Source organism: Telopea speciosissima, chromosome 3 (assembly GCF_018873765.1).
Source record: "Telopea speciosissima isolate NSW1024214 ecotype Mountain lineage chromosome 3, Tspe_v1, whole genome shotgun sequence".
Classification (NCBI taxonomy): Eukaryota; Viridiplantae; Streptophyta; class Magnoliopsida; order Proteales; family Proteaceae; genus Telopea; species Telopea speciosissima.
In genome coordinates, this window is record NC_057918.1 from 51,843,766 (window position 1) to 51,858,085 (window position 14,320).

Sequence of the window (14,320 nt, forward strand, 5' to 3'; positions counted from 1 at the left end):
AAGTTTCTCAGTTTTATGAGAAGCCAAGACGAGATGGAATACGATATTAAAAAGTACAAGATCTCAGCGAGATCTCGAATATCGGGTCGAGATCATGGGTTGACCTATAAAATGACCCATCTACCACTTTATTTACTTACCTAACTCGACATATCTCGGTCGAGTTCTGTCCAAAGCTCCCAAAACTACTCTCTTCTTCCCCATTTGAAGCTCGTTCTTCATTTTACCTGTAGATTTCAAGACTTGAACTTCGGGAGAGGTGATTCAACTGCATATTTGAAGATTCAACTACACATCTTCAAGATTTATCACAAATTTGAAGGATTTTTCAAAGGTAAACTATTTTTCCCCAAATCTATTTTTTTTAAAAAAAATTGTTCAATCCTTGGTAGATTCATGTCACTTGTTCGGAAATGATTTTCATGTATGTTGGACAACTTTGGATGCTCTACAGCCTCATGGAATCATTTTATTTTTTCACCCATTAAAAAAATTATTTCATTTTTCAGAATTAATAAATATATTATTAAAATTGTAAAAAAAATAAATAATATTAAGAAAAAATACTTGTTTTGTTGAAAAATTATGCACAACATATGTACATAATGTCCAACTTCAAGTGGTGTCAAATACATCATTACATTATAATATTTTATACTTTAAAGTATAAATATTTTTAATAAAAATTATAAATTTTATTTTTAATTAAGAAATAAATACTAAGATTAGGGGATAAATAAGAGATAGTCATTTGATTGTTCTAGTAGCTTAACATTATGTTTAATAGTTGCGAATACAATACTTTAAGTCTTTAATACATTACTTTAAGTCTTTAATAGTTACTAATACATGTTTTTTTATGTAACAGTGTAAAGAGTAAGACATTTGGTATATAATTGGGGACAGTGTTGATATAGCATGGCAACAAGGAGTCCTGATGTCCAAGGATAAAAAGAAGTCCAAGTGTAACTATTGTGGAAAGTTGCTATCTGGAGGAGTCACTAGGTTAAAACAACATTTGGCTAGTACAGGTAAGGATGTTGCCTTATGCAAAAATGTTCTGAGCCGAGTGAAAGTGGCTATGGCCCAACACTTGAGTGGAGGACAAGCAAAGAAAGTTGAGAGGGAAAGACAACAAATAGAGTTTGATGAGGCAGTGCCAGAGAGGCCTGCTGTAGAGATCCATGGAGGAGATGATATTGAATATAGGCCTACACCTGGTGAGTTTGAATCAGAGGCTGAGTGGAGAATTTACCGGCAGACTTTGGCAGAGAATAGACAAAGTTTGCATTATGAGAATATGAGAAGATATGAGCAGGCAAGAGGAGCTTGTGGATCTGGCTCAGCTGCACCAGTGAAACTAGATCAGAGGAGAAGCACTGACACAAGACAGATCCCATGGCCCCCAACCCCACCATGAGCACATTCCCCAGATCCCATTTTTTAGCAGGATCCATCTATTTTTAGGCAACAAGATGCCTACCAGCCAACCATCCCGCAAGTGTTTGGTGATAAATAAGAGGAAGCACGGAAAGCCTTAAGCAAGTTCATGTTATACAATGACATTCCAGCTAATGTAGCACAAGGAACATACTATGATGCATTCCTTGACGCTGTAGGGAGGGCTGGCCAAGGATGGAAGGGGCCTTCACCACACGACTTATATAATGTATATTTGCCTAAGGAGGTAGAGGAGCTGAAAGAGTACATTGAGGGTCTGAAGCCACGGTAGGAGATGTATAGGGTTACCCTTATGGCTGATGGTTGGACTGGACCTACTAGACAGTCCATTATCAATTTCATGGTAAGTTGCAATGAAAAGACAGTATTCTTGAAGTCTGTTGATGATGTAAAGGATGCATCATACTTGTATAAGGAACTGAAGCTAGTGGTGGATGAAATAGGACTAAAGAACGTTATCCAAATTGTGACGGATAACGGTTCTAACTTTAATAAGGCTGGAGAGAAGTTGATGAACAAGAAGAATAAGAGGATCCGCCTCTTTTGGACTCCATGTGCAGCACATTCCATTGATTTAATGTTAAAAGACATGGGGAAGAAAACTTTGGTGGCAGATGTAGTCAATAGGGCAAGACAAGTGACCACGTTTGTATATAACCATGGTTATGCTTTAGTCATGTTGAGGGAAAAATGCATAGGCAATTTAGTAAGGCCTAGTGTCACTCGATTTGCCACCAATTACATTGCATTGAAGAGCGCTTTCAGATGAAGGTGATAGGTCTGAGGTCTATGTTCACAAGTGAACAGTAGTTTGGTTGGCATGGGTCTAATTCAGAAGAAGGGAGGGCAGCACAACATACCATTGCAAGTGACCAATTCTGGAAGGACATGCATAAAGTTGTTGCCATATTAGAGCTAGTGGTGGCAGTACTAAGGATGGTTGATATAGAGAAGAAGCCTACCTTGCCCCACATTTATGCTGCCCTTCAGAAGATGAAGGAAATGGTCAGAGTTGCGATACCCCAGAGTACAAGGTAATACACTAACATCATTGATGCGCGGTAGGAGAAGCACTTGAGTCATCCATTGCATAAAGCTGGTGAATTCAACACTTCAACATACTTTACATTTTATATGAGTTTATAGATTTACATATTCAAACTCAAAAGCATTAAGTCACTAACAAGTTATATTATTGGTTTCCACTTTACCAGCATACTATTTAAATCCAAAGTATCAGTACTCGCATAATCTTGGGCTAGACACAAGAGTTGTTAGTGACAGTTCAAAATATTATTGAGAAATTGGAGCCCAATGCCAAGACACATGCTGAGTGCAATGATAAGGTGAGAGTATGGGACTTGGTACTTCGATAGTAAATAAAGGAATGTAATTACTAAGTAGTAAATACTAATGCCTCTAACAATGTTTGAAATTTGAAATGAAAACAGATTCAAAACTTCAGAGAGGCCTCCGCAAATTTTAGTCGAAAAGTTGCAGTGGAAGCTAGACAAAAGTCAGACCCTGATAGGTGAAATGGCATTACATTTATGAATTATAATTTTATCCCTTTAGAATATACATATTCTTAGTATTCTATATTTGTAATGCAGTCGATTGGTGGGTGCTTTATGGTACAAGTTCACCCAACCTGAGGAAGATAGCAGTGAGAGTGCTCTCACAGACTTGTTCATCCTCCGGATGCGAATGCAACTGGAGTACATTCTCATTGATCCACTCGAAGAGGCGGAACAGGTTGGGTAGAAAATAACTGGAGCAACTGGTGTATGTACATTACAATACAATATGAGACTAAGGATGAGGCACATACGTGAAGGAATGGACACCAATGATAAAGAACCCATCAAACTAGCCAACATTTTCTAAGAGCACTCTGATGATGATGAGGATCCCCTATTCCAATGGGTGAGGGATCGTGGTACACCAGATATGTATCAACCTGGGGGTAGGCCCGACCCCACCATTTCGTCCGTGACCGGTACAGATGTTGAGGACTATATGTCGCAATAGGGGCGTGCACATTCAGAGTCACCGAGACCTTTTGAGGCTGCAATAGGAAGTGCTGCTGATGATGATGATGATGATGGTGATGGTGATGGTGATGGTGATGGTGATGGTGATGACCTTGCTAGTGGTGGTGGCATGCGAAGTGGTGGTTATTATGATGATCGTCATGAGGTGATGCACGAGCAGTACCAGTATGATGTGGGAACGCAAGCGGACTCTGTGTGTTACACAGGTGAATCTCAGTTTACGCATGTCACACAGGAACGAGACCATAGTGGCCACACTACGTACAAGAGAAAGAAGAGTCGTAAACAATCATAGGCTCAGGATGATGACATGAGTATGAACACCATGCTTGTAAGTTTCGGAAGCATGGGTATAGATACTACTAGTGAGCGACAATCGTGGCACTCATCTCAGCCTCATCATGACTATAATTACGGCCAGCAGAGCACCGGTTCCGAATATAGTGGCTATGGTCAGTTTAGGCAGTCAACACATGAGTTTGACAATCAAAGCACTGGGTCTGGTTTTGGGCCCATATTCCCAGTCCCAAACCTGCCATACCCATACATGCCTCAATATGACTGTGGTAGTGGATCTCACGCCTCAAACCAACCGCCTCCGCCTCTTCTATACCCTAGGATAAGGGAGTTGGAATATGTTGATGACAACACTTATATGAGTGTTGTGGCAAACTATGTGCAAAACTACAGCAACACTATGACATGGGAATTCTATCTGGATATGGTTGGGACTGAATACATTAACATATCACATTTTATGTAACATTTGTTTAAAGATTAACGTATTGTACACTTTAACATTTCCAATGCTTATTTAAGTTGTTTTACATTAATTGAATGTTTTGATTGCTTTCTATTACTAAACTATGTGTAGAGTATGGTATTTTAGTACGTCGTCGCCTACCAACCTATGGTCCGAAGGAAAACTCATATTTGGACTTTGTTTTTGCAAAATCTGATAGTGTCATTGTGTTTAATGGCCTAAAATAGGCTGAATACCAAGTTTCAGACCCAAACTAGGTCTAAAACCCACCAAGTTGAGGCTTCAAGTCGGAAAAAAAAAAATTTGCACCAACTCGACGAGATCTCGACTCAACTCAGTTTTTCCAAGGGTCAGTTTGTACCGAGTTCCGAGTTCTCGAACTATGACCCTATCTATTCTGGTAAGGAAACAGTTAGGATCGCTAATGGTTCTCTTCTTCTATTTCTAGTAAGGGTATTGTCCATGTCACTTCTTCTATTTACCTTGACTCCGTTCTTCATATTCCTAAGTTTAACACTAGCCTCTTAACTATGAGCCACCTAACCAAATCCTTGAATTATTGTAACTTTTTTTTCCATCTCATTGTGTTCTTTAGGATTTGGTGACAAAGAGGATTATTGGCAATGGACGTCAGGAACATAGAACAAGAACTCATCGAGATCGTCGAGATCTCGGTAATATCTCGGTTTTTTGAAAAACCAAGACGAAATGCTAGGCGAAATGAGAAGATTGCATTGTCTCGCCGAGATCTTAGTTCGAGATCTCGGTGGTCTCGGTCATCTCGGTGGGAAACCTTGGTGTACAGACACTTATTTATGCCAAAAACCAAGACAAACGGTTATTAATGCTAGAAACCAAGACAAACACTTATTTATTCAAGTAAATGTTTACTTAAGATATTATTCATAAATAAGCAAATACCCTCCTATTTGAATCCAATAAAAATAGTTAAAAAATCAAATTCAACAAGGATAAAAAGTCAACCCCCCCTAGTTCAAGAACAAAAACTGGATTTTCAACAGTAGGTGCAATTTTCAACTTTTTCTTAAATCTAAAAATTTCATAAATCTTAATATGGTGAATCATTGCTAAAAACCAAAATTGCAGTAAAATATTGATTTGTTTTGATGTCTAAAAAAATATTTTCATTCAGAGCGATTTTGATAGCATTCGCGCACACCAAATAAGGTTTGACCGAATGATAACTCTTTCAATATAAATCAGATTTAAGCAATCTTGGATTTATTGGAAAGCCTTTGAAGTACATTTAGTTACATTCTCTTAGGATTTAGAAGTTTTTATTTTATTGAGTTTCTATTTTAGGATTAGCTTTTATTTTTGGAAGTTTATTGTAAGCTTGCCTATTAAAAGGCCGCAGATCTTAACGGAAAATACAGAATTTAGAGAAAAGAATATTTGGCTACTTAAGCCATCGAGTATGTGAGCATGTCCTTTGCTGCAACAACTGAGATAGTTGTGGGTGAGAGGCCCATTCCCCTACCCCCTTCTTCTATCTTCTCTTCTTCTCCTACCCTACTCGATCTCCATTGCTGCTTCTGTGTGTGTCTGCAACCATTTATTAAGGACTCAACCTGAAAATCAGAACTCACTTCCAATAAATTCCAAGACTGCTACTGTTGCAAGCCAATCGATTGAAGATTCTTGTTGCTCTTGCATGCTACCTTGTTCGAGTGTATTTGCTGTTGATCCAAGTGCCTGCTGTTGTTGCTGGTGATCCATATTCAAGGCTGGAGACTTCTTTTATTCGCTGAGATTCTTGCTGCTGCTGATTGCTCTTTTGACTGAAACTGCTACTGTGCTGCTTCTTCCAATCGAGTGCAGGCTGTTGTACCCCTGTGCTTGGAGACAAAGGGGTACAACAGTAGGTGGTTGTTCCACAGTCAGGGACCACAAATGAATGAGTACTAATTCATGTTGCTCATGTGGAGAAATGAGCAGCAGCGGCAACGGTGGTTAGGTCCATCTTCTTTAAGTTCTTTTTCAACAGGCATGAGCACAATAAAGTCTTCTTCAAGAAATTGCTTCAACTTTTATATGTTTTTGTGCTCTCTTTTTTAAACCCATATGTATGATAAAGTGCATCACTGTGTAACTAGATTATGTATACAATACAATCAACATATTAGAATGAGTATCAATTTTACTTTTAAATTTTTTTTAAAATGACACAAGGTGGGCGCCTAGCCTCCCAAGCCAGCCAAGGATCCTAGGCATCGTCGAGGTGAGGCAGGCACCTTTGCACAACCAGAAAAGCGAGGACAGCCCAGCCTCCCCAAAATCCACCCGGACGCCTAGGCAACGATGTAACAACTATGGATTAGAAGTCCTACTGGAGTGAGTATGTGGTTAAAATATCAAAGCAAACTGACAGAGTAGTAGAAATGAACATGAACAGAAAATATAAACTAAGAAAAAACAGGAAATAGTATGGAGCAAGGTTCGAGATCTCGCCGAGTTTCTCGGTTTTGGGCCATACCGAGTCGAGTTACCAGTCGGTTCCTAGGAGTGCAATTTCTCGGCGAGATCGAGGTGATATCTCGAGGCTCAAAAACAGGGTATTTTCAATGCAAATAAACCAATATCTCGCCGAGATCTCGCCCTCGGTTGGGCCCAAAAGTGTTATTTACTTGTATTCAGCCCATTTTTCACCCAAAAACCCATTTCCAACATAAGAGAGAGCAAGGACAGAACTCGATAGGCTCTAAACCAAGGGGAAAAACACCTCTCCTTCAAATTTCTTCTTTCTTTCGATTGTTGGCTGGAATGCACTGTTTGGAGTTTGATTGAAGTGCCAAAGTGAAGATTCAAGTGCCAATTTGGAGCATCATCATCTATTTGCAAGATTTCTAAGGTATTTTCTATTTCTTCCCCAAATCTATTTTTTCCAAAAAAAAATTTTGTAATCCTTGTTAGATTCATGTGGTTTTAATATATGTTGAACATCTTTGCCCGATCTATCACTTGATGGAGTTGGATTTTTTTTCCAGTTAATAAATTATTTATTATAATTTCTGAAAAAATAAATGATTTATTTGAAAAAAGAAAATGAAAAAAATAGGATGAATAGTGATTGTTTGAAAATGATTTTGATATATGTTAAACTACTTGGGATGCTCTACAGCCCCATGGATTAATTTTTTATTTTCACCCATTAAAAAAATTATTTTATTTTTCAGATTTAATAAATATATTATAAAAATTAAAAATATATATATAATATTAAGGAAAAATACTTATTGCTTATGGAAAATTATGTACAATATATGTACATAATATTCAACTTCAAATGGTGTCAAATTCATCATTACGTTATATTTTTCTTATACTTTAAGGTATAAATAGTTTTAAAAAAAATTCAAAATATTATTTTTAATTAACAAATAAATACTAGGGTTAGGGGATAAATAAGAGATAGTTATTTCATAGTTCTAGTAGCTTGACATTACGTTTAAGAGTTATGAATAGCATATTTTAAGTCTTAAATACCTTACTTTAAGTGATCCATGGTTATTAATATATGTTTTTTTATGTAACAGTGTAAAACATAAGACATTTTGTATACAATGTCTGATATAGCATGGCAACAGAGTTCTCATATCCACAGACAAAAAGAAGTCCAAATGCAATTATTGTGGGAAGTTGCTATCTGGAGGAGCCACCAGGTTAAAGCAACACTTGTCTGGTATAGGCAAGGATGTTTCCTCATGCCCAAATGTTCCTATCCAAGTGAAAGTGACAATGGCACAACATTTGAAAGGAGGAAGATTAAAAAAATCTGAGAGAGAAAGATTGCAACAAGAGTTTAATGAGGCAATACTAGAGAGGGCTGGTGTAGAGGTCCGTGGCAGAGATGATACTGACATTGGGCCTCCACCTGGTGAGTTTCAATCAAAGGCTGAATGGAGAATTTACCAGCAGACTTTGGCTAAGAGTAGACAAAGTTTTCATTTTGATAATATAAGAGCATATGAGCAAGCAAGAGGAGCTGGTGGATCTGGCTCAACTGCACCAATGCAAGAAGATGAGAGGAGGAGAAGCACTGGGATAAGAAATATACCAAGACCTCAAACCCGACCACGAGTACAAGGTCCAGAACCCATTTTTGAGCAGGATCCCACAACTTTTAGGCAACAAGATGCCTACCAGCCAACCATCCCACAAATATTTGGTGGTAAACAAGAGGAAGCACAAAAAGCCTGCAGCAAGTTCATGCTTTACCATGGCATTCCAGCTAATGTAGCACAAGGAACATACTATAATGCATTCCTTGATGCTGCAGGGAGGGCTAGTGCAGGATGGAAGGGACCTTCACCATTTAAATTATACAATGTATATTTGCCTCAGGAGGTAGAGGAGCTAAAAGAATACATTGATGGTTTGAAGCCAATGTGGGAGACATATGGGGTTACTCTTATAGCTGATGGTTGGACTGGACCTACTAGACTGTCCATCATAAATTTTATTATGAGTTGCAATGGAAAGACTATATTCTTGAAGTCTATCGATGCATCAAAGCATATAAAGGATGCATCATACTTGTATAAGGAGTTGAAGCAAGTGGTGGAGGAGGTAGGACCAAGGAACGTTATCCAAATTGTGACGGATAACGGTTCCAACTATAAAAAGGCTGGAGAGAAGTTGATGAATAAGAAAAGTAAGAGGATCCGGCTCTTTTGGACCCCATGTGCAGCCCATTCTATTGATTTAATGCTGAAGGACATGGGAAAAAAGACTTTGGTGGCGGGTGTGGTAAATAGGGCAAGACAAGTGACAACTTTTGTATACAACCATTCTTATGCTTTAGCCTTGATGAGGGAGAAATGCAATGGAGATTTAGTGAGGCCTGGTGTCACTTGATTTGCCACCAATTACATTGCATTGAAGAGCTTTCAGAGGAAGGCGATAGGTCTAAGGTATATGTTTGCAAGTCATGAATGGTTTGGTTGGCAAGGTTCTAAGTCAGAAGAAGCAAAGGTAGCACAACAGACCATTGCAAATGATGGATTTTGGAAGGACCTGGGGAAAGTGGTTGGCATATTAGAGCCAGTAGTGGCAGTACTGAGGATGGTTGATACAGAGAAGAAGCCTACTTTGGGCCACATTTATGCTGTCATCCAAAAAATGAAGGAAATGGTTAGAGTTGTTATACCTCAAAGTGCAAAGTCCTACACTAACATCATTGATGAGCGGTGGGAGAAGCACTTGAGTCATCCATTGCATAAAGCTGGTGAGTTCAACATACTTTATACTTTAAATGTTATAACTTTTTTACATTTACATATTCAAAACCCTAAAGGCATTAAAGCCATTAAGTCACTAACAAATCATATTTGTGGTGTTTACTTTACCAGCATAATATTTGAATCCAAAGTATCACTACTCCCATGATCTTGGGCTAGACATAGAATTGTTAGAGATAGTTCAAGCTGTTACTCAGAAGTTGGAGCCCCATCCAAAGATACAAGCTGCTTGCAATGATGAGGTGAGAGTATGGGACTTTGGTACTTTGTTAGTTAGTTTATGAATGTAACTACTAAATAGGAAATACTAATGCCTCAAATTGAAAATAGATCAAATACTTCAGAGAGGCCTCAGGAAGTTTCGGTCGATTAGCTGCAGTGGAGGGTAGACAAAAGTCAGACCATGGTAGGTGGCATGATATTACATTTATGAATTATAATTTTATCCCTTTAGAATGTACATATTCTTACTATTCTATATTTGTAATGCAGCCGACTGGTGGGTGCTTTATGGTACAAGTTCACCCAACCTGAGGAAGGTAGCAATGAGAGTGCTCTCACAAACTTGTTCATCCTCCGGATGTGAGCGCAACTGGAGTACATTCTCAGTGATACAATCAAAGAGGCGGAACAGGTTGGGTAGCGAACCACTGGAGCAGCTTGTGTATGTGCACTACAATATGAGATTAAGGATGAGGCACATATGTGAAGGAATTGAGGCCAATGATAAAGAACCCATTGAACTGTCCAACATTTTTCAAGAGGACTCTGATGACGATGAGGATCCCCTATTCCAGTGGGTGAGGGATCGTGGTACACCTGATATGGATCAGCCTGGGGGTAGGCCCGACCTCACCATTGCGTCTGTAACCGGCACTGATGTTGATGAATATATGTCAACGCAAGAGGGGCGTGCACATGCAGAGTCACCGAAACCTTTTGAGCCTGCTGTAGCAAGTCCTGCTGATGATGATGGTGGTGGTGGTGATGACACTGGTGATGCTAGTGATGGTGATGGTGATGGTGATGGTGATGGTGATGGTGATGCTAGTGGTGGTGGTGGTGGTGAAGCTGCTGCTGCTAGTGGCATGCGGAGTGGCGGTTATTATGATGATTGTCGAGGGGATGCGCGAAGCGTCTGACGAAGAAGTTGGGAACGGGGAGGACCCTGTGCGTTTCACCGGTGAGTCTCAGTTTACGCATGCCACTCAAGATCAAGACCATGGTGGCCACCCTAAAACATACAATAGAAAGAAGGGTCGCGAACACTCACATCAGTCATATGCTCAGGAGGAGGACAACAGCAGTATGAACACCATGCTTACAAGTTTCGGAAGCACGAGTATAGATACTACTAGTAAGCATCAGTCATGGAAATCATCTCAGCATCATCATGGCTATGACTATGGCTAGCAGAGCACCGGTTCTGATTATAGTGCCTATGGTCAGTATGGGCAGTCAGCAGCTAAGTATGACAGTCAAAGCTCTTGGTCAGGTGTTGGGTACACATTCCTAGTCCCAAACCAGCCATACATGCCTCAAACTCAATATGACAGTAGCAGTGGATCTTACACCTCATACCAATAGCCTCCCATGTACCCTAAGATAGGGAGATTGGTACATGTTGATCAGAAGACTTATATGGAAACTGTGTCACACTATTTGCAACACTATAGCAATTCCATGACATGGGAATTCTATGTGGATCGATATGAGGATGAATTTCTTGTTCAATCTCATTTTATGTAACAAATTAAGTGAACATTGATGTAATATACATTTTATTTCAATGTTTTGATTGATGTGTACTAATTAGAATGTTTTGATTGCTAATTTGTTATGTTTTACTAAATTATATGTAGATTAGGTTGTTTTAGTACGACTCGTCGCCTACCAACCTATGATCCAAAGTGAAACTCATATTTGGACTTGTTTTTTGGCAAATCTGGGCATGCCATTAAAAAAGTGTTTAAATGGCCTGAAATATACTGGATACCAAGTTTCAGACCCAAAATATGTGTACAACCCACCGAGTTGGGGGTCCGAGTCCAAAAAAAAAAAAATTGCAGCAACTCGGCTAGATCTTGGCTCAACTCGGTTTCTGGCCTGGCCGAGATGCCACCGAGACCCGAGTTTTCGAACCTTGGTATGGAGAACTTGAATAACTTTCAATCCATCAGTGCGATAGTTCTCAAGTTTGGGTCGAATAAAGTAGTAGAAGGGAATAACATATCCAAAATTAAGCCTCAAAATCAAATCATTTCTCTCTTCCAAAAATATAGAAAACTGTGAAGAAAACTGATAACAAGATAACTAGAAGAAGCTATTGAGCCGAAACCAGAGAAACCCATGTGATCAAATTAAAGAAGAATAAAAACACTTACCCACTTCGGCACCTTTCTCAACCACGCAGACTGATAAATCAACACCCCTTTCTTGGCACAACTGCTTCAACCGGATCGCAGCTGACAGCCCAGCAGGTCCCGCTCCCACAATAACAATATCATAGTTTATTGATTCCCGGTAAGATTCAGTACTGAAGCTTCTCAGTCCTCCAATACTGATCGGGTTTCTAGAACTGGTCCGGTTCAGAAGGGAACCAGATGAGAAAATCCTAGATTCACCCAAAACGCAAAATAAGGACAACCAAGTTCCTCTTTTTGTTAGATTGGAGAAGTTCGGATGTTTCGATAGAAACCCAAGTGTAGAAAACACAGTTGAAGTTATTGTGGAACCGAAATTGGGAGGAATTGAGGGGGAAATAGATGGATTAATTGAATTAGACAGATGGGCATTTCTGTAATAGGATTTAGATGAAGTGTTTTGTATAACGGAGGAGACTCTAAAGCTGGTTCTATTTTTAGATTTGTGGAAGACGGATAGGAATCCAACCATGGTCGCTCTGAAGCTATCTCAATGAGGTAACTGAAACGTTCTTCAGGATGAGTTAGGAAACGGGAGCGGTTTGTCCGGAGAATCTTGACATGGGGACTGCAGGTATAGTCATTTTCCCCCCAACTCCGCAAAACGTGTCATCTTTGTTTTTTTGTTAAAGGTTGGCTGGACCGACCTACCCAAACTCAAACTAGAAGTTGAGTTCGGAAGAGCCACCTTCCCATTCGCAGAAATTCCTAAACCCCAAATCTTAAAATATTGGGAAACAATTTTCTGTCCGGGAGTGTGGCTTACGATAACACTCTCATGTGTCTATCTCTCTCCTCCTTAAAATAAGGGGCAGAGCTGTCTTTTCATATGGGGAGGAGAGAGATAGACTCATGAGAGTGCTGGCATAGGCCACACTCCCAGACAAAGTTCTTTTTCCCTAAAATATTTTTAGGGATAACGTTTTCTCCATTGGGGGGACACATGGAGGGTGGGCGAAATGACTGGCCCACCCCCATAAATGGTGATCATCCCATCCCATGTGTCTGGCACGCCTGCACCTAGATGCACTCCAGGGCAAAGAACAGCAACCCAAATTTTCAAGGAAGAAAGTTCTCGCTGGGATGAAATGATTATCCCACCCTTGTGAAAGCCTACTTAGGAGATTACAATCTAAAGGATAATATTGCACCAAGTGGTGTGATCCTAAAGAGTAATCTTCAAGTTGTTCTTATTACCAAAAATAAATTAATCTTCAAGTTGTTCTTAATTGTATAAAATGACATCTCTACAAGAGGCATACCCTAAAAACCTTCAAAAGTAGATATTTTCATTACACTTTCCCCTCACACTACCAACATTTACAATACATTTCACAAGTATGAGAATAATCTGCCAAAATGGCAAGTGCATTGTACAATAAACCATAAGTATTGGGATATCAACCAAAATTATTTGAAACTCCTTTTAAATAATAATATTAAACTAATATTACCGAGGCTTTGGATTATGATCGATCACTGTTCAACTCACATACTCGGATGTTCACCCTATCTGGGGGTGAAACCCTATCGAGGAACAACCTCATTCACGCATATACCTCATACAACAAGTGTCCAGTATGTAGTTAGTCATGTCAGTAGACATCAATCATTAGATCACAATGATTGCATGAAATATAAACACAACAGTAAGTGCCTCTAAGGTAAGGGAAAAAGAAACTACCGAGAATTTCCCTCCGTGAATAAACTAAATCAGGAATTCCAATGGATCAATGTTGACATAGTTAAGTGCTCACATTATATTTTCATACTAATCTCTATTAGAGAAATATACCTTTATTAGAGAAATATACAATGTGGCAACTTCAAAATAGAGTGCCCAAATTTGTCCATAGTTGTGAACAAGTAACGAAAAAAGTGGGCAGTTGCATATCAAATAATCACAACAAGCACATGAATATGAAAATGTATTAATTAATTTAATCAAATTAAATTAGACTTGATACACATACATCATATTAATTAATCCAACAATCTCCCACTTGTACATCAAAGCCAATTACTAACAACATTTACACCCATGTTCTCTACATGTCTACTGAAAACTACTGGTGTAAGACCCTTAGTCATTCATAAGTCCAGATAGATTGTCTACAGAATCAACTTTGGCAACAGATATGTCGCCTTGTTGTATAATCTCCCGAATGAGATGATATTTTTCTCTGTGTGCTTGTTCTTATGATATGCTCTAGATTACTTAGCTTCAGCAATGGCTCCTCTGTAATCACATAACATGCATATAGGGCGACTAATTAGGTCAGGTACAACCTCTAGATTGGTCAAGAATTTTTTCAACCACACCCCCTCCTTGGTTGCCTCACATTCTGCCAAGTATTC

General features: G+C 39.1%; 1 protein-coding gene across 3 annotated transcripts in view; it reads right to left on the reverse strand.

Annotated features, from left to right (window-relative positions):
* LOC122656497 (electron transfer flavoprotein-ubiquinone oxidoreductase, mitochondrial) overlaps positions 1 to 12,502 on the reverse strand; it is a 138,808-nt gene extending 126,306 nt beyond the window's left edge. For 2 of the 3 annotated variants that reach the window (XM_043851041.1, XM_043851040.1), the window contains exon 1: positions 11,924 to 12,502. In XM_043851041.1, coding sequence (XP_043706976.1) covers positions 11,924 to 12,434 — 511 coding nt within the window. In that variant the 5' untranslated portion in view covers positions 12,435 to 12,502. The remainder of the gene's footprint in view (positions 1 to 11,923) is intronic. The other variant, XM_043851039.1, reaches the window with a different exon arrangement.
* Between the last annotated feature and the right edge of the window lie 1,818 nt (positions 12,503 to 14,320).